The following is a 24265-nucleotide window of genomic DNA, read 5'->3' on the forward strand; positions in this document are numbered from 1 at the left end:
CATTAACACACACATACGTAGTTGTGTTTGCTCATCAGTGTTAAGCACTTTTCGGCGGACTCAATAATTAAGCTAGGTCGCTGACCAGCTAAGCGCCTTAAATGCTGTTCAATTTTCAGCCAAATCATGCCGTTAAATCAAATCACGGAACGAACCGGCTGAGAAAACTCCCAACAACAACATAAAAAAAAAAACATAAACATAAACAAAAACAAGTGGTGAAAAATTGAAAATCTCGCACTTGAAAATGATGGTTTTTTCTCGATTTTAATGCCGCTGCAGCATGCAAATGCGGCATGCAATATTCGGATATTCGAATATTGTGCGAGGAAGCAGCTGCATTAATTAAGGAAACTCCCATTGCATTTCGGACTTCGTTTTCTGGTTACTTGCGCTGCATTTGGTGTGTATTCAAGCCCAGCAATTAATTCAAATTGCGCGCCGTTGGCGCTGCCAACTTAATGAAGCATGGCAGGGCGGCGTTGCCAACCGCACTAAATGCGGCTACCGTTAACCGAAGGTTAATTTGAATTTGCATTTAAATAAGATTAGTTAGCTTAGAAAAGAAACAAAAACATTCAAATACAAAAATAAATAATTCATCATTTGAATATAAGCACTATAGGTTGTGTTTATGTGAAGCTGGCTGAAATAGCACGTAACATAGCGGCGAAAGAGGAGGCGAATTGGCTTTTATGTTGCAGTTGCGAAAGCGGCTAAAACAGAAAAACAGAGAAACAGAACGCAGACACGGGCACAATTTAGAAAAACAATTAAAGCGCAACTAAGGTAAGAGGAAAAAACCACTGCCGGCTGTTAGCTGTTGCCACCACTTTTCTTTGGGGCCAAGACGAAAAACGGGTCAGCACTCGGCCCAGTTTCAGTTTTCCTCGTCGGCCGCGTCTGCGTGCTTCCATGTGAAGTGATGCCAAGTGATTCCAAGTGATTCCGAGTGATGCCGAGTGATGCCATGTGATTCCATGCGGCTCCATGTGATGTGATGCTGCCAAAGCCAACTGAACAGCAACTGAACAGCAACCAGCAACCAACAACAACCATAACAATGCAAACTAAAGTCCAGCGAACAACGAGTAATTAAACCCAAATGGCTTCCTCGTTTCATAATCCCCACATCGGTCAACGCTTTTCGCCGCACAGGCCAATTCCACGCTCTTAACACTTTTACGCACTTTAACACTCGGCCGCCCAGTTTCCCAATCGCATTTCGCCAATTCTCTTTGGCTTTTCAAGCATGCAAATGGCAGAAGTAAGCGAATTGCAATCGTAAATTAGCTTTAGAAAGTGTTTCAATAGTTTGTAATAAATAACTGACGTTGTTTCTAGTTTAAAGGTATTAAGAAGTATTAAAAGTATGTATAAGTATATAAAAGTAATCACAGAATTTAAAGTATGTAAAAGTATTCAAAGTATTTACAAGTATTCAAAGTATTTAAAAGTATTCAAAGTATTTAAAAGTATCTAAAAGTATTTCAAAGTATTCAAAGGTCTTTTACGAAATTGTCATTTAAAGTAAAAGTTCTTAAGTGAAAGCTTTTGAGAAACAAACCAAGAAGTTCACTTTGTTTTTATTACTTCTCTGGACCCCTATTATCTTGCCCTCAGCTGTGCATATGTCAACCGGGCCGTCGGAGGGTTAAAGTTGGAGCATCGCAGTGTGTGCAACGGTGTGCGAGTCAAGAGTCAGTCGGCCGCATAACGGTTAACGTGCTCGGCGCACGTGCATCCAGATTTTCGCAGTTACCTCATCTCAATTCGCATCTTTCGCATTTTGCCGCATTTTCTCGCATTTTGCCGCATTTCCCATCATTTTCTCGCATTTCCCTGCATTTTCCTGCATTTCCCTGCATTTTCCCCGCATTTTCCATTCGCACCGCACCCACCACTTTCGCTTGTGCTTTTCGTTAATTTCCTTAATTACCGCACAGCTGCGTTAATTGCGCTCACCTTCCAGTTTTTACCGTTCGTCTGCATGCTCTTCTCTTTGTTGCGATTGCTGCAGTTGTTGTTGTTGTTCTTCTTATCAGCCGCCGCCAAATTGGCCGCATTTGCATTGGTATTGGTATTGGTATTGTTATTGGTATTGGTCGCCGACAACGAGGCGGATGATTTATCCGCGTCGCGCGATTTCTTCATCTGCAAAAAATTAGATTTAGATTAGATTAATTAATAAGACACCTTTAACTTGTTAACTAGTTTAACTGTCATAGCTTCTTCTTCATAGCACTCAGTTTATATACGCATAGTTTGTTTTTTGTGAGCGGAAGCCCAAAAAAGAAGAGATTACTAGACAAATTGCAGGAGATTTCCATTCGATTTCGATTTCTATTTCGACAGAGAGCATTACTTACCTAGTTAGCCACGGATAATTTATCAAGATTTATGCAGCATTTTGAGCAGAAATACATATCTACATACATATTTATCCAAACCAAATAAACAAGAATTCAGTTTTAGTACAACCGCCCACGGCCAAAAAAGTTTTCTTTATCAATAAAACCAAAAAAATATAAATAGAGAATAGGTACAGTAGTCATTCCAACTATTCCAGCTATACTAAATTACTAAGTTAGCAAGCTAACTGTTTAATAATTCGCCTAAGAAATAATTGAATCATTTGCTAATAGCCATCGATTCGAAATGGGAAGTGAATTGAATGAAACACATAACTAAGTAGCAAGCACATTACACACATTACAGCACATGTCGCATGGTGTAATTAAAAATGTGTCACAATCGTAATTGCCCATTTTGGCCATGTAATCGGAGCCCCTTTCGCTCACTGCCTGGTGCTCACTGTACCGCGATCAGCCGGCCAGCGAGTGGTGAAAATATGATAATAATATAATATTATAATCCATTGTTACACACCTGGTAATGGAGACGACATGCGCCCAACGCCCGAAACTAAACAACTAAACTAAACAACTAAAAAAATAACTAAAAAACTAAGCAACTAAACAACTGAACAACTCAGCAAGCGCACAGGTGCTAATTGTGCGACTACGAATTTAGCACGGTCCGCCCGTACGGTTGCCCCCGCCTGCGGTGAACGCCGCTTCCAAAGTCGCCGTTCACCGCCCTCTGGGCCATTTAAACACGGCTCGCTCCAGTTTCGACCAACACCAAAAAATAAAAGGTCCAAATAACAACAACAACCAACAAGCAACAAGCAACAGTCAACGGCCAACAATCATCACAATGCAAACGGGGCCCAATGTCAAGAAAAGAAAGTTTCGCTGTTCGTTTTTTTTTTTGTTTTCGCTGCTTTATTGTTTACTTATTTCATTGCGTTTAGCATATTTACATATTTTTGATTATTCGCTGTCGCAGCCAGCAGTTTGCTCCCATTTCGCTTACTTGCCACCTATTTCGGTCAGTGTTTCGAGCGTGGAACTTGGTATGTGGACCGCCGAAAGCCAACTGATTATGGCCAAGTTACGTCAAAGGTGCGTTGACCATGAATGGATTCAGCTAAGAAATGAAAGTTCTCGCTGGAAGAACCTTATCTTATGCCGAATCAAAAACCCAATCAATTAAATCGCAGGCAGCAAAGGGCGCCTGATGAATTCGGTGGCTTCGCTTTCCTTTTCAAGCAAAGGAAAAAATAAATGAAAGAAAAAAACAAGAAAAAAATTCCGAAAATCTCGCTGCAACTTTCTTTGCGTCGCAAAGAGCATGAGGTCAACCAGTGTAAAGTTGGGGACTCCTGGGAGGCATAGGCTTTGGCTTTGGCTTTGGCTTTCGATATGTGGCAGAGTTCAAAAGACTGAGGCCACGAACTCGTTTTTCCTATTTCCATTTTCATTTCCATTTTCAATTCCGTTGCCACATTGACAAGTGTCATTCGAGAAAAAAAAAAAGCGAAGAAGCTTCGCATTTTTGAATCGTTCGTCTTTGGCACAAAGCGAAAGCGAATTTTTGCGACTTCTTTTTTTTTTTCGTGCCAATTGCATTTTTTTTTGTTGCATTTTGTTGGTATTATATGTGCAGTTGGTATTTTGTTGCTGCTGCAGCTATTGTGCATTTTCAAAGCCAAGGCGCTGCAGCTGGAAATGAAAGTGTTTTTGTTGCTGCTTCTGCTTCTGCCACCGCAAACACGTTTCGGCAAACATGTTTGAGCGCACATCATTGAGTCTCCCAAAACAACCACAGCCCCTCCGCCCCCTGCCAGCTGCTCCCCTTTCCTTTCGTTCCACGAATTTTCCTAATTAGTCGCCCGTGTGAAAGAAAAGCGAAAACGAAACGTGGCTCCCAAACATCAGGCATACATATATATATACTCATATACTACATACATATATTCGCATTATTATGTGCCACTGTTGCGAGTAAGAGTTTCCACAGAACAATTAAAAGGCTGTATGTATGCAGAAACAATGGAAGCAATCCAACAATTTGGGCTAATAACAAAATGCGCTCACAATGGCAGGCCTATATAGCAAATTGTGGCATCAAATTGCTTCTTTGTGCCCACAGTTCCCACTGTATATTTGGGCTAGGAAATCTTCATATAATGCTAGTCTTGGGAATCGACTTAGTTATTTACTCTGATGCGTTCGAATACCATCTTGAGTTAGGAACTCGGATATTAGATCATATCGGCGTGTATTTCGCAATGCAAGTTGGTAATAGCAACTGTGGGTTAAGTTACTAGCATGAGAGTAGACTTTATGCAATGATCAGGAAACCCAAGCCAGATGCATCACCCGTAATACGGTCGAGTTTCAGCACACTGGACCATCGGACAGTCGAGTTACCAGAGTTAGGAACCCCATGCCATCCTATGCGTAAGCCACATGAAGCAGTAGTACACCCGCTGGTCAAGTTTCACGTCGCTCACTGGGCCACGAGTCCAGTTCGCTGAGTTAGGAGCACTGCTCGAATATCGCATTTCACTCGGTGTCGAGTGCATTGTTGCCTTTGGAAGTGGAGACACGTGCCCACCAAGGCGGGAACACTCTGCATTTAAAGGAGAGGGAGCGGGGATAGGGAAGGGGAAGGGGAAGGGAATGGCAGAAAACGGCAGCTGTGACAGCTTTTCACTAATTTCCCTTCAAGCAGCCGCCGCCGCCGCCGCCGCAGACTCAGAGTTTCTTGAAGTTGAGGTTTTCTCGCTTTTCTCAGTCGCAGCTGCCACTCAATCGTGACGAATTAATAACGGAACGTTTGCCGAACGAACGGGGGAAAGCTGAAGCTGCAGCTGAACAATAAACGGAGCGGGGTGGAGCGGGGGGTAGGGGGATTGGAGCCCTCCTTCCTCCAAAGTGGCAAACAAAAAATGGGAAAAATAATAGGAAAAACGCTAACAAATCCGACGACAAGGCGACTTCAGTCGTTAGATAAAAGCGGACAGCTTTGACCTCTTCAAGGAGCATTTGCCACTGCAACTGTTGCAACTCTCTCTCTCTCTCTCTCTCTCTCACTCCCTCTCCCTCTCTCTCTCTCTCCCCCTCACTCTCTCCGGCATGCACTGGGAGAAAAGCCCACATAGAAATGCTGGACTTTAGTATGTGCTCCATTCAACAGATTAAAAGATAACCAAGATAACCAGATAACCTGGAGTACAATCCCCACGCCCATTTTCCCCCAATCGTATGTACACGTGCGTGCTGGATTATCTGCTGGCTGGGATTAGATGGAATCAGATGGAATCAGATGGGATCATATGGGATGGTATCGTATCGTATCGGGTGAGGAATGGAAATGGTACTCATAGATGGCTTCGGTTTGGCGGACTAGTGCCCAGGAATCGCTGACGACGACGACGACGTGACTGAGATCGATTCTCTGATTCTCCGATTCTCTGATTCTCCGATTTGGTGGCCACTTGGAAACTGGGTTGCCTTCTGTTTTCTGGGTGTGTGCCTCTTCGCAGTCAAAGTGGGTGAAGTCGCAGTGAGTCACTCGTCAACTCGACGGCCTACGATCGCAATTACCAACTAGCAACTAGCAACTAGCAAGCCCCGCCAATAATGGCAAATCAAAATGCAATGCAGCAGGGCGATGCACTGAGAGAAAGCGGTAGCATATTCACTTTTAATTCATCATAAACCAAAAGTGTGTAAATGAAGAAACAAAGCCGACAAAATCTTAGAAGGAATAAAACGTATAGTTGAATTAAATGCTAATTCTCTTCTACTTATTTATAAAAAATAAATATTTATGAACAAGTGAAGCCATGTTTTTTGGCAGTGTACCCTGACAGCTCTTTAAGTTGGAGCCACTGCTTTGTTGTGAATTCCAAATGAAGTAGAAAGTTCTCAGTTTAAACAAAAAGAGAATCGATCATTGGAATGCCGCTGGGCGCTTTCTTGGCCATTTGTTCATTTGTTCATTTATTTTTTTATTTCTTTGGCCCACCGCACCACCTATCGCCCTCTCTTTCGCCGCACATATGCCCCTCCTGCCCTCCCCTCTACCTCTCCCCCTTCTTCGCCGTCTTCTGGCTGGAAGAATTGTCTATTCTGAATGCGATTCTTCGGGCCAAAATGGGAATGGCTGCGATTATGTGGGAACCGAGGTAGATTTCAAAGATAAGCTTAGAAATTAGCATAAATAAATAATAAATAAATAGAAAGAGTATAGAAAAAAGACGCCAAATAGGGGTTGATGAACTAAATGTCAGCATGGAGAAATTCCTTTAAGGGAAGATCACTTTATGTAACTGGTACTTATTATAAAACTTCAATATCGATAACGACTTTCGGGCAAATCCCACGAGTTTTTTACACTTTCAAGGCAATTGCGAAATGTTTATTTAAAACTTTGACATTCCCACAATTTCCCAAAAGAAAAAAGTTAATTTCCGCCGAGATTAGCATATTTAATTGAAATTTTGCAACTATTTCGGACGAGCAACTGCAGCAGGAAAATGCCACAAAAGGTAAACAGCCAAAAAATCGAAAAAAAAACACGCCTTGAAAAAGCCAGCAAAAATTAAAAGCAAAATAATAAAAGCAACAAAAAAAAAACAATTTGCCCACGCCGCTGACGTCACTGGTTCAAGGCTGCAAGCAGTGCGCTTTTTGCCAATCGTTTTCTATATTTCAAGTTTTTAAGCACTACAAATGCGAATATAAGTAGATAAGTGCGAGAATAAATCAGAAATGTAATTATTAAGCAGAAATGCCCATTAATCGAGTAATGAGAGTTCATTGCGAAAGAGGAGAGAAATGCGTTGTGGAGAACTTGGAGATTTGTGCTACTTTCTTTGGAGAGCGCAGACTCCGCTTTTGTGGCTTTTGGCTTTTGTCACTGCTTGCTTTGTTTGCTCCTCCATTCTTCTGCTCTCCCCCCTTACTTCTTTTCCTCCCCCTCCCCCTTCACAACACAGCTCACTTCTAATTTATTTCAATGACATTTGTCGAAAAATGCAAGCAGTGGGAGAAAGTTCTCTTCTCTCTCTTTAGCACCCGCAGGAGTAGCCAGTACACAGAAAAAAGAAATTGGCATCATCGAAAAGAGTACTACGAGATTCATTGAACTTGTGATTTTTCGAGTTTAAAGTGAGGCATTCATTTTTCCTAGTGTTTTTACCGCTCTACTGCTTCAATGATTTGCTACTTTGCCCTGTCAAAAGGTCGATTCGGAAAATATTTGATTGTGCTCAGACCAGCAGAAAAATCCAGCTCAGCTTAACCCACTAAAGACCGCTATTAGAAGCACTGAAAATATTACGCGAAATAAAAAAGGAAATTGCTGGCATTGTGTTAAAAATGTGTTACTTTTAATTTGCAAAGATTTAGGCAATAATTGGTCACCTAATATTAAATAATAAATAATAATAACAATTTCAATATTAATTGTACATATTCCTAAGATCCACTTGGCCAATAAATCTGTAGTCAGAAGTGAGCCAAATGGAGTAGTTGACTTTCAGTGGGTTAACTAAACTTACTTTGCTGCCAATCCTAAGTTGTTGCTGTGCTGTGGCATTTGGCCAAATGGCAACAACATTTTATTTCATATTGTTGCTGCTGGCTTGTTGTTGCTATTGCTGTTGTTGTTGCTATTGATGTTGTTGTTGCTGGATTTTCTTTGGTAAGGTGAACCTGTTGCACATGACTGCAAAATGCGACAGCCAGTGAAAAACGCCAGCTGAAGATGGATGAAAATGGCTAATAGGCAAATCTTAAGCAAAACCAAAAGTTTCGCTGCCTCTTTGTTGGTCGACAAACACAGAAATTGGCTAAATAGTAAAATGGAGTTTTCATGGATTCTATGCCAAATTTGGTTAAATTTGCTTTATCACTGATAGTTGTTCTTTTGCTGCCAAGACTTTAGTGATTTCTGGTGTCGCTGGTGATTGTGCAAAAAAAAAACAAAAAGGGGGGGGGGGGAAAAACAAATATGCTGAGAAGAAGAGAGTGGGGGGGAAAATTGGCAAACGAAAACCGAAAATGGCTAAGACAATAATGGGGCCCCACAAGTCAGATAAGCCTAGAAAAACATGGAAAAAATCGCCGCAAAGCAAAATCGGCGGCAGACAACTGAAAGTTGTTGCGTTTGTTTCTAAGCCAAACGAGTTTGTTGCTATTGTTGTTGTTGCTGTTTCTGTTGTTGTTGTTGTCGCTGCAATCACTTTTTGGCGCATAAACTCAAACTCAAACTCAAATCCAAGCCCAAGCCCCAACTCCAGACCAAGAGCAGACCCGTGGACTATTGGAATGCCAAGCCACACACACACACACACACACATGGCCACGCACAGTCGCGGCCACCGCACTAAGGTCTCGCTTTTCCAGCAAAAACACCACTTGGTAATAAGTTGCTCAAATGTGGCATTTGCCATTATAAAGAACGTCTTCACTTCAAATTGGTTGCACTTTTTTGGCAGTTGAGTTGGAAGTTGAAACCTATTTGCGTGATCGCTGCTGTGCGTATGCATACGTATTCCTACAGATCGCAGTTTAAATTACAGCGGGCGGACTTGTGAGAAGAAAATGAAACGAAACCAAATGAAATGAAATGAACCCACAACAATCGCGGCATAAGCCCCAAATTGCTCAATGCTCGTTGTGTTGCCTTTGGCGGCCAACACCCGCAATTACAACAATAAAGACAACGGCAGTTTTGGGGCCTGTTTAAGGCACACACGCCCTGCAACAAACAACAAACAACAAAGAGCAAACAACAACCAACTAGCAACAATCAGCAACTAGCTACAATCAGCAACTAGCAACAATTAACCACTAGCAACAATCAGCAACTAGCAACAATCAGCAACTAGCAACAATCAACAACTAACAATAAGCAACAACTAGCAACAATGAGCCACTAACTGGCGAGAAAAACTTTGGTCAAGCCGAAAACCTTGGTTCCAAAATAATACATAATACGCCTAACAAATGTCTTTGAAATGCACTTTTTCGCAGTCCATGGCCTTGGTTTCAATTGCTAACCCATTAGAACCCAGCACTTAATACATAGATCTTTATACAATGTGATATCTTGTCAAACACTCTTCTTTTAACATTTACATATTAAGTTATTAAGTTACTCCTTTTTATTAAATCCCAACCCGATTCTATTTAAAGACTGCAGCTAATAAGAACTTTTATCTTTTGTCTACTTCACACATAGAGCATTGGCTATTCGTTGTCAAGCCATCACTTGATCACTATTATTGTTTGAAACGACATATTTTGTTTTTTTTTTTTTGAAAAATTCTCATCAGCCGCGACAACAAAAGAAAGAGAAACAGCCATCCAAAGCATTCAACGACTCATTTCACAAACAAATTTATACACGCCACCGAAAACAGTTGCTGATTGCTGGGAGAAATACAAAATACAACACACAAACACACAAAAAAACACAAGAAACACAAAAAAAACAAAGCACAAGAAACAAGACAGAAATTACAAGAGGGAAATAATAATAAAGAAAAGCAACAGAAACTGACATTTTTGCATGAAAACAGCTGCAAATTAAAATCGCAGGGAACTGAAACTCTGATTTGCAGAGACGCCGAAGACGACAACGCATTCTGCACTGAAAGAAATTGCAGTTTACTTCATTTAGAATTGGTAATTTGCACAAATCAAGTTGTATTGGGTTTTTTACTGCCCATTTTTTAATAATATACGATAGGATATATGGTAATGATATATGACTTTGTTGTTAAACCAAAATACTCCCTTTTTTTTAACAGTGTGGCAAACTTTTGATTTCTTTCGGCGAGGCGGGCCAGATTTTCACAGCGCAGCGCCCGCGGCAAAAGCAACAAACAACAAAAACAACAAGCAACAATTTTAATAACAACAACAGCGAGCGGCAAGAGTAAGTTACTAAGTCAAAATTGGCTTATAACGGGACGCACTTTCACTTAAACGCAGCTCAAGTCGCTGCTCTCTTTCTCTGCGTGTGTGTGCGCGAGTGTGTGAGTGTGTGTGTGTGGGGATGCTGCTGCCCCCCAGCCACAAGAAGGGGGCGTGGCATTGTATTCTTCATAAACTTAACAGTAGCCAAACTTAACAGTAGCCAAACTTAACAGTAGCCAAACTTAACAGTAGTCGAAATGTAAAGTAATGTTTGTAGTTCGATGAAATATTAATTAACATTAAATATTAAAATAAAATGCGAATTTGTGCGAATATTTTACTTCCGGGGATTTGTTTCACATTTTATAAAACGCACAAAACTGACCTATTAAACTTCCCATTTACGTATAGCAAACTTGAGCAGTTGCTCCAAAGATAACAAATAAAGTAATATTAATAACAAGGCCGTTAGCTCCGAGTGGCCACTGTACATGCTGCACATACTGCCCATACAGACTACTGTGGATGCGATCCCGTTGCTGATTGGAAATCGTAAGCAGGTTACCAATATCGCCGACTAGTGCAGCATTATTGCATAATGCCAATCCGCAGCACGACAAAAACTAAATACAAACAAAATACAACAAACTACAAAAAAACCAAACATCGCGACGCTTTTACTTTTGTTTCATTAATTATGGCTGCTCAACGATTTCCAATTATGACAGCGATTGGAAAGCCGTTTAAGCCGAGTGACCAAAAATAAGCCAAAGAAAACTAAGCTAAAACCGAAATGACCAAATATCCAAATATCCAAAAAGCCAACTAACCAAAAAGCAAAGAGTGTTGCCCTTTCAAGAATCCCCACCGATAATCGCAGATAATAAATCCATCGGATTTTGTGGAATTTCGAAAGGCATTTCAAAGGCATGGCAATAGGTATGTATGTATGTACATATGTATGTATGTATGTATGTATGCTGTGGTAAGTGCCCCCAGGAATCCGCAGATATATTTCACTATTGTCTGGAAAATGGCATAACAATGCACTTGATTTTGGCCCAAGTCCTTTTTGCTTACCATCAGATAGTAATTTGAAAAGTTTGAAAAGTATCTTAAAGAATGTATCCAACGAACTTTATCGAGTTTTTACTACCACGATTAACTTTCCTAGTGAAAGAAACTAGAATGGTATAGTACACTACTTGGTACTATGAATGCAGAAAACTGTGCTAGTTTAGCCACTAGTCCGATGCTAAATTAGCCATCTAGATTTAATTATCGCATATTTAATTAATAATACCTAAGCTGGGCAGCATTGTAGTGCCATGTGCCATATGGGCCTTTTGGATGTGGAGAAAGAAAAGCTCCAAGTTCGCTTCATAATCCAATTAAAAAGCCGGAGAAATGTGTACTTTCAGACCTCTGATTAAGTTTAACTACTGGCCGCTGGAATTAGCCGCATTTCCTGGCGACGGCCACGCGTAATTGATTTGAACTAGAACTCACCTGGCTGTTGCTGCAGTAGTATATGTCCGACATCCTGGATCTGGCTCTCAATCTGGCTATAGATCTGGATCTGGCTATAGATCTGGATCTGGATTGGGATATGGGTACGGATCTGGAGCTGCCCTCCGCCTGCTCCGCTATCGCGGATTCGCGCCACTCGCAAACCTTTCAGCGCTGCTCCTTGCTAGCGTTATGGAAACCGAAAAGAAGTGGACAGCATGCCCACCAGGTGATGCAGGTGATCCAGGTGATCGAGGTGATCCAGGGGTAGTGGCGAGCAGGTGAAGCAGCCCTAATGGCTACGATGGCAACCTGTTTTCTGCGCCGCGGAAAAGTGTCACACAGTGTCACCCGGTTGGCTTGCAATCGATATGGCCAGTTGACGTCGCTTATTGTTACGATCTTTGTTTTTGGTTTTTGTGTTTTTTTGTTTTTTGTTTTTGGCGGCTTAGGTTTTCCGCATACTTATCCGCATTTAGGCAGAGCCACACACAATACAAACAAAACAAAATACAAAATATATATATATTATTAAATGCAAACAATGCCGCACTTCACGCTCCGTCTTGCAGAACACACGACCACTGGATTTTTCGCCGCTTTTTCGCCGCTTTTCCCGCTTTCCATATGCGCATGCGCGCACCTTTCTTTCGAAAATCGCCAAGTGATGCACTCGAAATGCGAGATTTTGGTTGCTTTTTTCTTTTTGGATTTGGTATCTGAGAGCCGCCACACGACCGTCTCGAGCGGAGCTTAAACGCCAACTAACTTGGCCCAAACGGGGCGACTTCTTCGGCGGCCGCAACGAAAGTTGTCGCAACCAGTTTTCAGTCTTCTGGGGCCTCATAATTTCCCACTCTTACACGCCAGCGAAATGAAACAGATGTTGTGCACCATAATATTTTGAATAGATGTTTCAAAAAAGCAACTTACTTCTAGGTCACGCAGTTTTCTAAAAGTTCGAAGGTTTAGTTTTCCATTTATTTGATTTTGATATGTTTTATATAAGCAATGTCGTAATTTACGAATCAGACATAAGTTCTGGTCACTTTTTTCATTTAAAAGGTAACTTGTTGCACACCCAATTTCTCTCTGTGTAGCCAGAGCGCGGGAGAAGAACACTGCACTTTTAAGCCGGTAATTTATGCGATGATTAATTCGAATGAAGCGGCAAAGATCCTGGCCAGATATGCATATATGTATACACACATATATGTGTTTGCTTTTGTATGAATGTTGGTCGATAAGAAATTGAAAACAAAAGTAAAAAATAATTAACTTTTGGCTGTCAAGTATTCAACAAAATAACATTTCCAATACCGCTAAAAACATATGTTAAATAGTAACAAAATATATTTAAATTTCAAATATATTGAAATATATATGAGCTAATTTTAATTTTAATTAATATAGGTATTATAGTTTACATATTTATTATTATGAATAAATTTATTTTGAGAGCGCCAATAAATTAGTAAAGTGGCGCCATCTTTGGTTCGGAATTTAAAGTCAGCAACTGAGGCGCTCACAAGTGAATGGCCAAACAAATTTGAACAGCTGGCCGTCGCGTTGCCAACTACAGTGAAAGTTAAACGTGAATGAAATAAGCTGACAATTGTTACCAAATATATATTTCTAAAATAGAAAATATGATTTCGGAGACTAATAAATATGCTTGGCATATGCATATCCAGCTAAGGCGTAAATTTTAAAAACCGATAAATTAGCGCGATTGGGCCAGCTGTCAACGCGGCAGTTGGCAACGCGGTCCGACTGTCAAAGCAAAATCCGATAATAAAAAGTTGTCTCCGCATTAAGAGATCACAGGAATATTTTCCAGCATTTCGGTAGGTTTTCGTGCACTTTTGGCGTCCTCCAGGTACCCCATTCAGGTGGCTGCGCATGGTGCAGTGGAGCAGCTAATCCCTGGAACGCACACAAAAGGCGAACAATCGATATGCGGCAGTGTTGTGCCAACCAGCATACCAAAACACTTATGTAATTTTCTTTGGCTCCTCCGATTGCAACGGATTTTTGGTTACCATCTCGTTGCAGAAAATATGATACGGGCACCGCTAGTCAAGGCGCTGGGCGCTCTGGGCTCGCCCACACATCAGATGGCCAGCCGGGCGGTGCGAACCAGCGCCATGGTGGCCCAGACACCGGCGAAGGCGCCCGAGAAGATCGAGGTCTTTGTGGATGACATTCCCGTGCAGGTGGTACCCGGCACCACTGTCCTCCAGGTTCGTTTGATGTCCACCTCCCCTTACCCACCCATTCCCAGGTAGCGCCTTCTAATCGCTTTGATTTCCTGCAATTCGTAGGCTGCTGCCCAGATCGGCGTGGAGATACCCAGATTCTGCTACCACGAACGTCTTGCGGTGGCCGGCAACTGCAGAATGTGCTTGGTCGAGGTGGAGAAGAGTCCCAAGCCAGTGGCCGCCTGCGCCATGCCCGTGATGAAGGGCTGGCGCATCAAGACCAACTCGGATCTGACCCGCAAGGCGCGCGAGGGCGTCATGGAGTTCCTGCTGATGAACCATCCGCTGGATTGTCCCATCTGCGATCAGGGCGGCGAGTGTGATCTGCAGGATCAAGCCATGGCCTTCGGTTCCGATCGATCCCGCTTCACGGACATTAACTACACGGGCAAGCGGTAAGGGGATTAAACCAAGAAGTTCCTGCCCCAAAAACTGATGTAACCATACCTTGTGCATCCACAGAGCTGTCGAGGACAAGGACATCGGACCGCTAGTGAAGACTATTATGACGCGCTGCATCCACTGCACCCGCTGTGTGCGTTTCGCTTCCGAGATCGCCGGCGTTGATGACCTGGGCACCACTGGCCGTGGCAACGACATGCAGATCGGCACCTACGTGGAGAAGCTCTTCCTTACCGAACTGTCCGGCAATGTGATCGACCTGTGCCCCGTGGGAGCGCTGACCAACAAGCCGTATAGTTTTGTGGCCCGTCCCTGGGAGATCAGGAAGGTGAGCAGCATCGATGTGCTGGATGCTGTCGGCAGCAACATTGTGGTCAGCACTCGCACAAACGAGGTGCTGCGCATTCTGCCCCGTGAGAACGAGGACGTTAACGAGGAATGGCTTGCGGACAAATCGCGCTTCGCCTGCGATGGTCTGAAGCGCCAGCGCTTGGTGGCTCCCATGGTGCGCATGCCCAACGGCGAACTGCAGGCCGTGGAGTGGGAGGGCGCCCTCATTGCCGTGGCCAAGGCCGTCAAGGCAGCCGGTGGACAGATTGCCGGCATTTCCGGCCAGCTGGCCGATCTGGAGGCTCAGGTGGCCCTTAAGGATCTGCTGAACCGTCTGGGCAGCGAAGTGGTCGCCACTGAACAGGGCTTTGTTGCCGGTGGCACTGATAATCGTGCTAATTACCTCTTGAACAGTACCATCGCCGGCTTGGAGGAGGCCGACGCCGTTCTCCTGGTGGGCACCAATCCCCGTTACGAGGCTCCTTTGGTCAACACCCGTCTGCGCAAGGCCTATGTCCACAACGAACTGCAGATTGCCTCGATTGGACCCAAGATCGATCTGTCCTACGACCACGAGAACCTTGGCGCCGATGCCGCTTTGGTCAAGGACGTGTGCTCCGGAGCTCATGCGTTCTCCAAAGTTCTGGAGGGTGCCAAGAAGCCGGCCATCATCATTGGAGCCGATCTGTTGGAGCGTGCCGATGGTGCCGCCATTCACGCCACCGTTGCCGAGTACTGCAAGAAGCTGAAGAAGCCGGTAAGTTTGCTATCCTATTTGCTCGTGTGAATTCCCATTTAAGCGCAGCTCTCGCTTGCAGAACTGGAACCCCTTCAATGTGCTGCAGACGAACGCCGCCCAGGTGGGCGCTCTCGATGTGGGCTACAAGGCTGGTGCACAGACCGCTGTGAAGGCCCAGCCCAAGGTGCTGTTCCTGTTGAACGCCGACGCCGGCAAGGTGACCCGTGAGCAGCTGCCCAAGGACTGCTTTGTGGTCTATATTGGATCGCACGGTGACAATGGCGCCTCCATTGCCGATGCCGTGCTGCCAGGTGCCGCTTACACAGAGAAGCAGGCCATCTACGTGAACACGGAGGGCAGGCCGCAGCAGACGCTGCCTGGTGTTTCGCCACCGGGCATGGCACGCGAGGACTGGAAGATACTGCGCGCTCTGTCCGAGGTGGTGGGCAAGCCGCTGCCGTACGACAACTTGGATGAGCTGCGTAACCGTCTGGAGGATGTGGCGCCACATCTAACGCGCCTGGGACACTTGGAGCCAGCCGGCGATGCCGGAGCAGCGGGCGCTATCGTAAGTTGAAATGATTCTCTCTATTGGAAGTTTTATTGATTATTCTGATTATTTTTTGCAGAGCAAATCCATCGGCGGTGGCCCCATCGATCTTAAGCTAAAGGAGCTGCGCGACTACTTCATGACCGATGCCATTTCGCGCGCCTCGCCCACCATGGCCAAGTGCATATCGGCGGTCAACAAGCAGCAGCGGGAGAACGAGGCCAAGCAGAGTGTGGCTATCTAGGCGTCCACCCTCGCGTCTGATCTAATAACTAATTAATGTTTTTTTTTTAAACTCTGCTCTTCGAACTTTTGCGCCGCCACTCCCCCACTTACAAAACGGACACGAAGACAGCAGGACGCGCCGCAGGATGAGCCAGCGCAGGAGCGGAATGAGGAGCAGGTTCGATAGGCGGCTGCAGAGGCGCCAGCGCTGGGTCAGTTGTAAATGAAAAAGTCTTACGTTGTTCAAAACAAAGGAGTTATTCAATACGAGAAATAGGAAAACCAAAATAAAAAAATGTAATAGAAAATATCACAACCGAAACTTCGTACTGGGTTTGGGATTCAGCATGGGTATATTGGGCAGTTTCGAGCCGCTTGGCTTATTTGTATTGCCATCTCGCTTTCTTTCGTGCTCAATACCAATTTTAATAATTATTATTATTATTAAGTGGTTCATCATTCTATCTAAAAAATATTACAATTATTCATTCTGTTTATTTTATGATTTGCAATAATTTTTATTATAAATAATCATTAAACACATGCCAAGTATACACAGAAAATATTAAATTACCTACAAAAATAAATTCTTAATTACATGCCTTCCTCTGCGCTTCTCATACTTCGCACATAAGCAGCTCCGCATTAAATTATGTTTTATGCCAAGTATACAAATTAAATACTAAATTACTTATAAAAATAATACCTAGTAAATACCTGCCTTCCTCCGCGCTTCTCATATTTCGCACATAAGCAGCTGTCCACTAAATTATCTTTTTTGCCAAGTATTAAAATTAAATACTAAATTACCAATAAAAATAATACCTAGTAAATACCTGCCTCTCTCCGCGCTTCTCATCCTTCGCACTTAAGCAGCTTCGCCTGCCTCTCTTTCTTTCCTCTTTCTCGGCAATGTTACTCTTCAAATTACTTGGCACTTTATTGATTCCTGTGCAAATAATGAATCCCATTGAATCCTCCTCTTCATTGTTCAAAAACTGATTGCATCTAATGAGGTTTGGGGACCGTCTTAATTCAAATTTGATTTACATGACTCCTGATTCCTGAGGTCATAAACTCAACTCAAACCTTATCGCCTTTTTCCACTTTTATTATTCTTTCTCACGCACTTTTTTACTTTTGAAAGCTAAAGTGCCATTTATTGTGTGCACGATCCGCTGATAAATCTCCAGGGTGTCATCGTTCTTTGCTGATTAATAGCTCTTCAGGGTCGAGATTCCCACAACAATGCCACACTAGCAATTAGCCTGGTGGCTAACAAGTTGACAGACTTGCAGACGAAATCGATTCAGCCAAGTCGCTTGACATTTGCATGGCTAATGAAGGTACGCCAACTTAACTGATTGACGGTATGATTTAAAAGGTAGAGAAAGGGGAAAAGGTAAAGAACTGAAATCCTTTGAGCAAGAATATTAATAAAAGACTCGGGTTTTGTTGGTGAAAAATTATATTTTTCAACCGTACATTTAGGGGATTTCATAGTTAATTTCATAGGTTCAAACAAATTCAAAATTTTGAGTGCATGTCGGCGGCGCAGCAGTCGTGGGTTGGGCTGGTCGCGTCGCGCGGGGAGTTCCACTGGTGTCGTTCCACCCGCCATCGCTGCCCAGTGCCTCTCCCTTGCGCAGAGCTATTGTGTGGGTGTTAATTGTGGAAACTAAACGGAACTATTGAACTCTTCGATCGCTGGGCCGCGACAACAACCATTCATCTACGGGTGGATTCGGGTGGAGGAGGCGGCTTCGACGCGTCCCAGGCGGCTGAGCTGCGTTCCCGCTTTAGCTGCAGCAGCTGGCCGGCGTGGGGTCCAGTCCGGAGCGCTTGGTGATGGCCAGCCGGGTGAACTCCTCGGCGGTCGTGGGATGGATGCCCACGGTGTTGATGAGCGTGTTAATGGTCAGGCCAGACTTTAGGGCGGCAGCGAATCCCTGGATCACCTCACCGGCCACTGGGCCAATGTAGTGCAGTCCATAGACGCGCTGGTCGCCATGGCGCTCAGCGACAGCCTTCAAGTAGCAATAGCGCACGCTCTTCTGGGGAATGAAGAACTCCGTGGGCTTGTAGTAACCATGGAACACCTCGATCTCATCGGCTCCGTACTCCTTGACGGCATCCTCCTCGCTCAGACCGACGCAGGCATACTCCAGCGGCGTGAACACGGTGGTGGCCACATCCTTGTAGTCCATGCGCTGGGTAGCTCCGCCGTACAGGCGGCGGGCCAGCAGACGACCAGCCAGAACGGCGACGGGCGTCAGCTCTGGCTTGCCGTAGATGATGTCACCTACGGCGTAGATGTTCGCCACATTGGTGGCCTCCTGCGAGTCCACTGGAATCTTGTCCTTCTGCACAGTCACGCCGGCATTGGGCAGGTTCAGATCGTCGACCAGACCCTTGCGGCCGATGGCCCACAGAACGGTGTCAAAGACATCCTCGGCCTCCTCGCCGGTCTCCACGTTCTTGTACTTAACGAGCAGCTTGCCATCGTCCTGCTTTTCCACAGACAGCGGCACCGATTTGCGCAGGAAGGGAATGCCACGCTCCTCCATCGAGGCTGCCACCAGCTCAGCCATCTGCTGGTCAAAGCCACGCAGCACAATAGAACGCACCATCACAGTGGGCTCGTAGCCGAGACCCTTCAGGAATCCAGCGCACTCCAAGCCAATGTCTGCGTGAAAGAGGAGAAACCGAATGGGTTATTCATCAGGTTAATGTAAGCAGAGGTATGTCAACACTTACAGCCAGCTCCCACCACCAAGGTCTTGCCGGGTTCGCGCTCCAAACTGAACAGATCATCGCTGGTTATGCCGTACTCCACAGCGCCGGGAATATCCGGGTAGCGTGGTCGGCCGCCAACGGCAATGACGAAAGTCTGGGCGGTGATTGTGCGCTCGCCGCTCTTTATCTTGGCCAGCAGGGTGTGCGAGTCCACGAACGAGCCCAGTCCATTGATGTATTCCACTTTCCTGAGGGGAATTAGAAGGTTATAATTAGTGGGGATTCTCGAGCGGTAGCCATATAGTCACACTTACTTGTCGCGCAGATCCACACGGGTCACCCAGTTGACGGACTTGATGTGGTTCTGTACGGACTGCACCAGTTTGTTCCAGTCTGGCTTGATCTTGTCGTCCACGTTCCAGCCGTAGGCGGCAGCCTCATGGACAGCCTCGCCCAGGAGCGAGGCCTGGTGCATCAGCTTCTTGGGAATGCAGCCCACGTTCACGCAGGTGCCGCCAACGCCCCACTTGGTGCCCAGAGTGGGCGTGGGCTTAACGTAATCCAGACAGGCCACACGGGCTCCATTGAGCACCGCCTCCTTGGCGCAGGCCAGGCCAGCTGATCCGCCTCCAATCACAATAAGGTCGTAGTCATAAGATCCTGAAGGAGAAGACACGGTTTCGTTTGGTTACTAATTAATCTATAAAACTATGTAATCTACTGTCGAAATTGGTTTTAAACAGGTTAAGAGGTCAAGAGGTCATGGAACATGCGGAGCCGTGAGGAAATCTAATCGTAACACGGCTAAATCACCTTGTATTCTGTCACACTTATCACCGATAGGAACATCAACAACCATGTTGTTTTGGCATGGACTGCTATTGTTCTTAGCCAGTATCTAGATTAGTTGAAAATCCTTATCAGTGATAAGTAATGATATCAATTAGCCATGTGCTTTCAACTACTCAAGTTTCTCTCTAGCTTCACTCATGATCCTGCTTATGGGTAATCCCCGCCTGCCTTTGGTGGACTCCTCGCGCAGTCGAATGTCCAGATAGGCGGAACGGTAGATGCTCCTCCGGTGGCGTGGTTCACCCTCGACCAACTGGGAAGCCGGTATGAATTCGAACAGATGCATCCAGACCGAAGAAGCGCGGAACCAAGACTGTGTGGCCGCCTGCAATCCGTAATCTGCACCCCGTGCAATCCCGTCGAGCTCCTTGGCTTCAGATGCCAGGTAGCGATAGTGGTGCCAAATGCCACATGCCACTGGGTCAGGGAGTTCGAATCAAAGTGGGGCAATCATCTAGCGACATCGCCACACACCAAGCCACGCCTGGCCACGCCTCCCGTCCGTCCACCCACGCCCCACGCCCCCATTCGGTTTGCTTTGACCCGCCGGACTTTGTCATGGTTACGCCCCAAAACTAGTTGGCAACACCACACACAGTTGGCCCTTATCGGATGGCATACCAATCCTGGCCAGGAACAGGGCAAATCGAGTGCCCCCATACGAACTCGAATGCGAATAAACAATTGTTGTCGTCACACTGCAATTAATTGCGCCATGAAGTGGTGATGACGCAGCACAGCAATGATGATGAAAGATCAAAGACGATGTTGGCTTGTTGAGCGGTGATACGACAGATACTAAATACAAAACACAGATAAGTGAAATGCAGCCGGCTAACATGGTGAAATCATCATCATCATCATAAAGCGATTCTCGAACATTCCGCAAAGGGTTATTCGTTCGACGAAATTTACAATACTATAGAGAAACCAATTATACCCCCAATTGCCATTTGAAATCATAATATGCAATATCTACAAGTAAGTTTCCCGATTGTTTTCAGAAATAGAAGCGCACACGAAGATCGATTGGCTAATTATGCATTTAACAAGAAAACTTGATCTTGGAATGTGCGATTGAAGTATACATATATAAAATATATTATATATATATATATATATATAAAACCTCATACGTTTAGCATCATTTAAATAGATATTCGATTTTAACCAGCTGAAGGCAAAATGTCAATACAAGTGATTAAATAAATACATTTCCCCTATAAATTAAGAGATTGTCTGATAGGAATAGAATTTTAAAAAATTATTAGAATTCATGATATTATTTTGTTTTGAAGCACAAGTAGAGTCTGTAATTCAATCTATAAATGAGTAATGGGTTTTATGATAAATCCATCATTAATTTATATGTGCGTCTCAGCTGGGAGAGTATTTATTTATACGCGATTCAGAACTTTGTTAACCATTATACTTAGAGGATGTGCTCTTTTTGGCGCCCACAACGATGGCGCAGATCATGTACTTCAGCATGATACGAATTTTGAAGTGCTCTCCGTGCGACCCCGACTGTACAATTCCAGTTGGAGCGGGTGCGCGATGACGATTGACGATGACGGTGCAAGTGTGAGGCGGCAAATGCCGGGCGGGCGAGCGAGCATATAAACCCTTGGCGAATACGTGCCGCAGAAACCCGATAAGCCAGGTAATAAGAGCAGAGTAATGGACTTTTGGGCCAGGCAACTAACGGTTATTGCATAATGGCGTCGGTTAAACACAAGAAGGCCCAGAAAAAAAACAACAAGCAAGAAAACCGCGACAATCGACCGCGTTGCCAACCGGCGGCGGCAGTGAAGATCTAGTGAGAGTTTCAATCGATATCGACGCTCACCTCCTTTGGTGCTCATCTTTCGCACCGGTTGCGCGTACATCGCGTTCCTGTCGCAATGTGGATGCTGGAAGGGTGGCGGTGCACCGCCACCGGATCCACCTGAAGCCCCAGCACCGGGAGCTCCAGTGCTGTCGCGTGATCCTCGCTGTCCCGTCGAGTTCATCGTTCGCTGGAACGTCTGCTGGACACAGCTGAGACTACTGGAAATCCAATTGGGGACCTTTGTTGTCAGTGAGCATCTGTTTTGTAGAATGCCAGCAGAAGGAGACGTTAAAATCGTCGAGCACTGCCGTCCGAATGTAACGGAGAATCTCGAGTTGCACAAGTTCATCTTGTTGCTTGTTGGCCGTTCGCCTTCACCGTTTCGCGTTTCACTCTTCCAGCTGGAAGCGAAACGAAACTATTCGCGAAAAGGGCGCAGAAAAATGACGGCGGAACACACAACACAAACACGTCGCTGTCGCTGGTTGGGAAGGGAATGCTGCGAAAGCGGTGGACAGGCAGAGGCGCCGATAAACGGCTACGTAACAGAAGCAGAGTGGAAAAGAGATGGCGCGACAGCGCGCGCTGCAAATGCGAATGTTTGGGGTAAAGGAAAATGCAAAGAGGGAGCATCCATTGGAATGCGAGATTCCATTTGAGGCTAAAACGCACATAGTAGCTGGCAGGCAACAGTTGTTCTGCCCTATGCCAATTGGAAATGTGCGAAATGCACGTTTGGCAATGCACTAGTGTATCGATAACTCGCGGATGGTTGGCAACACTGCTGGCCGGACGGAACAGCCGGCCGTCAAATTTTTTTTTCCAACATTTCATTATTTTCACGCTTGTGTTACGGCAATAAAGTCGATTGATAAGCACGGAGAGATCTGGCTACGGGTCTGGTGAAATCCACAGAACAGACGGAACCCGTATAGTAGTGCCGCCCTTTATTGGTTTTATCTCAAGTACGACGCGATAAGATTTTGAGCAACTCGATCGCAGATCTTCGGAAAAAAACATGAACTCCATCCTAATAACCGGCTGCAATCGAGGACTGGGTCTGGGCCTGGTCAAGGCGCTGCTGAATCTTCCCCAGCCGCCGCAGCATCTATTTACCACCTGCCGGAATCGCGAGCAGGCAAAGGTGAGAGGTGTTTTCATTTCTTTTTCATCTTGTCTCTCTATTAAGACAATTCAGTAAGCTAACGAAACCGGTGAGTCACAACGGCCAGTAGAAACTACAGAAACTACGCGAACAATTCACAAGAACCACTATTACTAAAACCGCTTTTTAATCATCGAAATGAGCATGCATAATTTGAATGCTTCCATCGGAATCGAATTGCAAATTAGCTGTAAATATAAAACTCACCTTGCACGGGCGCCATTATTTCGGTTGTTGGTAGCTTCTCCAGGTAAATTAGACTGAAAACAAGGATCAACGGCGGGTAGTGAATGTTGTTGTTGTCACAGCGGAAATAGAAAACTGCTGAGCGTGTTTTAGCGGCTCTCGGCACTCGCGAAAGCACAAAACGAATAAGCGGAGCTAACTTTTGCAATCGCTTTTGTACTTTCGTACGAGCGAGCGAAAGGGAGACGTCGATAGGCGGCACGTCGATTGCTGGGCGAACAGTCTGGGCACACTGGCAGTATTTATCGGCAATCGTATGTTTCCTTTTTGCACTAACGCGTTGCTTGGGCGCGTTTTTTAAACTCCAATAAAATACAATGTTCATCTCCTAATTTTTTAATTAATTAATTATTTTAACACTTTGACTTTCAGGAGCTGGAGGATCTGGCCAAGAAGCACTCGAACATCCACATCCTTGAGATTGGTAAGCAATCCGTTTTATCAACCGGTATAATCTCTCATTTTATAAATATTATTCCCCGCAGATTTGAGGAATTTCGATGCCTATGACAAGCTTATCGCCGACATCGAGGGCGTGACCAAGGACCAAGGCCTCAATGTGCTCTTCAACAATGCCGGCATAGCCCCCAAATCGGCCAGGATAACGGCCGTCCGCTCGCAGGAGCTGCTGGACACCCTGCAGACCAACACGGTGGTGCCAATAATGCTGGCCAAGGCGTGTTTGCCGCTTCTAAAGAAGGCGGCCAAAGCGAACGAATCACAACCGATGGGCGTGGGCCGTGCCGCCATTATCAACATGTCCTCGATACTTGGCTCCATTCAGGGCAACACGGATGGCGGAATGTACGCCTATCGCACCTCCAAGTCGGCCCTGAATGCGGCCACCAAGTCGCTGAGCGTCGATCTGTATCCGCAGCGCATCATGTGCGTTAGTCTGCATCCTGGCTGGGTGAAAACCGACATGGGTGGCTCCAGCGCACCCTTGGACGTGCCCACCAGTACGGGCCAAATTGTGCAGACCATCAGCAAGCTGAGCGAGAAACAGAACGGCGGCTTTATTAACTACGATGGCACTCCGCTGGCCTGGTGAACTGTGACAGTGCTTAATTTAGCTGCATTTTGTTTCCGTTTGTTAATTGTTGTTGAATAAAATGGGCTCTTAAGCCAGAGAACTC

The 24265-nt window shown here is 45.1% G+C and overlaps 4 protein-coding genes across 6 annotated transcripts in view; 2 read left to right on the forward strand and 2 right to left on the reverse strand.

Moving 5' to 3' along the window:
- The window catches only part of LOC6525324, a 17698-nt gene extending 5812 nt beyond the window's left edge, over positions 1-11886 (reverse strand). Inside the window, exons 1-2 of the mRNA XM_002101124.3 lie at positions 11793-11886; positions 1966-2154 (exon numbers count right to left, since the gene is read on the reverse strand). Of these exons, the coding sequence (XP_002101160.1) occupies positions 1966-2154; positions 11793-11825 (222 nt within the window). The 5' untranslated portion in view covers positions 11826-11886. The remainder of the gene's footprint in view (positions 1-1965; positions 2155-11792) is intronic.
- Positions 11887-13502: 1616 nt separating this feature from the next.
- LOC6525327 (NADH-ubiquinone oxidoreductase 75 kDa subunit, mitochondrial) lies at positions 13503-16609 on the forward strand. Its single transcript, XM_002101127.4, has 6 exons — positions 13503-13639; positions 13848-14035; positions 14117-14448; positions 14516-15542; positions 15604-16092; positions 16154-16609. Exons 2-6 carry the CDS (start codon positions 13853-13855, stop codon positions 16316-16318), a joined length of 2196 nt encoding a protein of 731 aa, XP_002101163.1. The 5' UTR covers positions 13503-13639; positions 13848-13852; the 3' UTR covers positions 16319-16609.
- A 1140-nt stretch (positions 16610-17749) lies between these two features.
- Positions 17750-23294, reverse strand: LOC6525328 (thioredoxin reductase 1, mitochondrial). Of its 3 annotated transcripts, none has more exons than XM_002101128.4 (4): positions 23091-23294; positions 19350-19695; positions 19057-19283; positions 17750-18985 (listed from the first exon to the last, which is right to left on the reverse strand). In XM_002101128.4, exons 1-4 carry the CDS (start codon positions 23104-23106, stop codon positions 18099-18101), a joined length of 1476 nt encoding a protein of 491 aa, XP_002101164.1. In that variant the 5' UTR covers positions 23107-23294; the 3' UTR covers positions 17750-18098. The 3 variants fall into 3 exon arrangements, with proteins under 3 accessions (XP_002101164.1, XP_015046242.1, XP_015046241.1); XM_015190756.3 differs by lacking the exon at positions 23091-23294 and adding an exon at positions 21737-22213; XM_015190755.2 differs by lacking the exon at positions 23091-23294 and adding an exon at positions 21312-21393.
- LOC6525330 (C-factor) lies at positions 22316-24262 on the forward strand. The gene is made up of 3 exons (XM_002101130.4): positions 22316-22862; positions 23502-23553; positions 23615-24262. The coding sequence occupies exons 1-3, from the start codon at positions 22737-22739 to the stop codon at positions 24178-24180; spliced, it is 744 nt and encodes a 247-aa protein (XP_002101166.1). The 5' UTR covers positions 22316-22736; the 3' UTR covers positions 24181-24262.
- The last annotated feature ends 3 nt before the right edge of the window (positions 24263-24265 follow it).

Source organism: Drosophila yakuba, chromosome X (genome assembly GCF_016746365.2).
Source record: "Drosophila yakuba strain Tai18E2 chromosome X, Prin_Dyak_Tai18E2_2.1, whole genome shotgun sequence".
Lineage (NCBI taxonomy): Eukaryota > Metazoa > Arthropoda > Insecta > Diptera > Drosophilidae > Drosophila > Drosophila yakuba.

What these genes read in the sequence shown, in the direction of transcription:
- LOC6525330 (XM_002101130.4), top strand. Translation starts at nt 22,737, where the DNA reads ATGAACTCCATCCTAATAACCGGCTGCAATCGAGGACTGGGTCTGGGC. An exon ending in GGAATCGCGAGCAGGCAAAG is followed by an intron (nt 22,863 to 23,501) that starts GTGAGAGGTGTT and finishes TTTGACTTTCAG; the next exon opens with GAGCTGGAGGATCTGGCCAA. An exon ending in CATCCACATCCTTGAGATTG is followed by an intron (nt 23,554 to 23,614) that starts GTAAGCAATCCG and finishes TATTCCCCGCAG; the next exon opens with ATTTGAGGAATTTCGATGCC.
- LOC6525327 (XM_002101127.4), top strand. Translation starts at nt 13,853, where the DNA reads ATGATACGGGCACCGCTAGTCAAGGCGCTGGGCGCTCTGGGCTCGCCC. An exon ending in CCGGCACCACTGTCCTCCAG is followed by an intron (nt 14,036 to 14,116) that starts GTTCGTTTGATG and finishes TGCAATTCGTAG; the next exon opens with GCTGCTGCCCAGATCGGCGT. An exon ending in ATTAACTACACGGGCAAGCG is followed by an intron (nt 14,449 to 14,515) that starts GTAAGGGGATTA and finishes GTGCATCCACAG; the next exon opens with AGCTGTCGAGGACAAGGACA.
- LOC6525328 (XM_015190756.3), bottom strand. Translation starts at nt 22,067, where the DNA reads ATGAACTTGTGCAACTCGAGATTCTCCGTTACATTCGGACGGCAGTGC. An exon ending in CGTGTGGATCTGCGCGACAA is followed by an intron (nt 19,284 to 19,349) that starts GTAAGTGTGACT and finishes AATTCCCCTCAG; the next exon opens with GAAAGTGGAATACATCAATG. An exon ending in CTTGGTGGTGGGAGCTGGCT is followed by an intron (nt 18,986 to 19,056) that starts GTAAGTGTTGAC and finishes TCTTTCACGCAG; the next exon opens with ACATTGGCTTGGAGTGCGCT.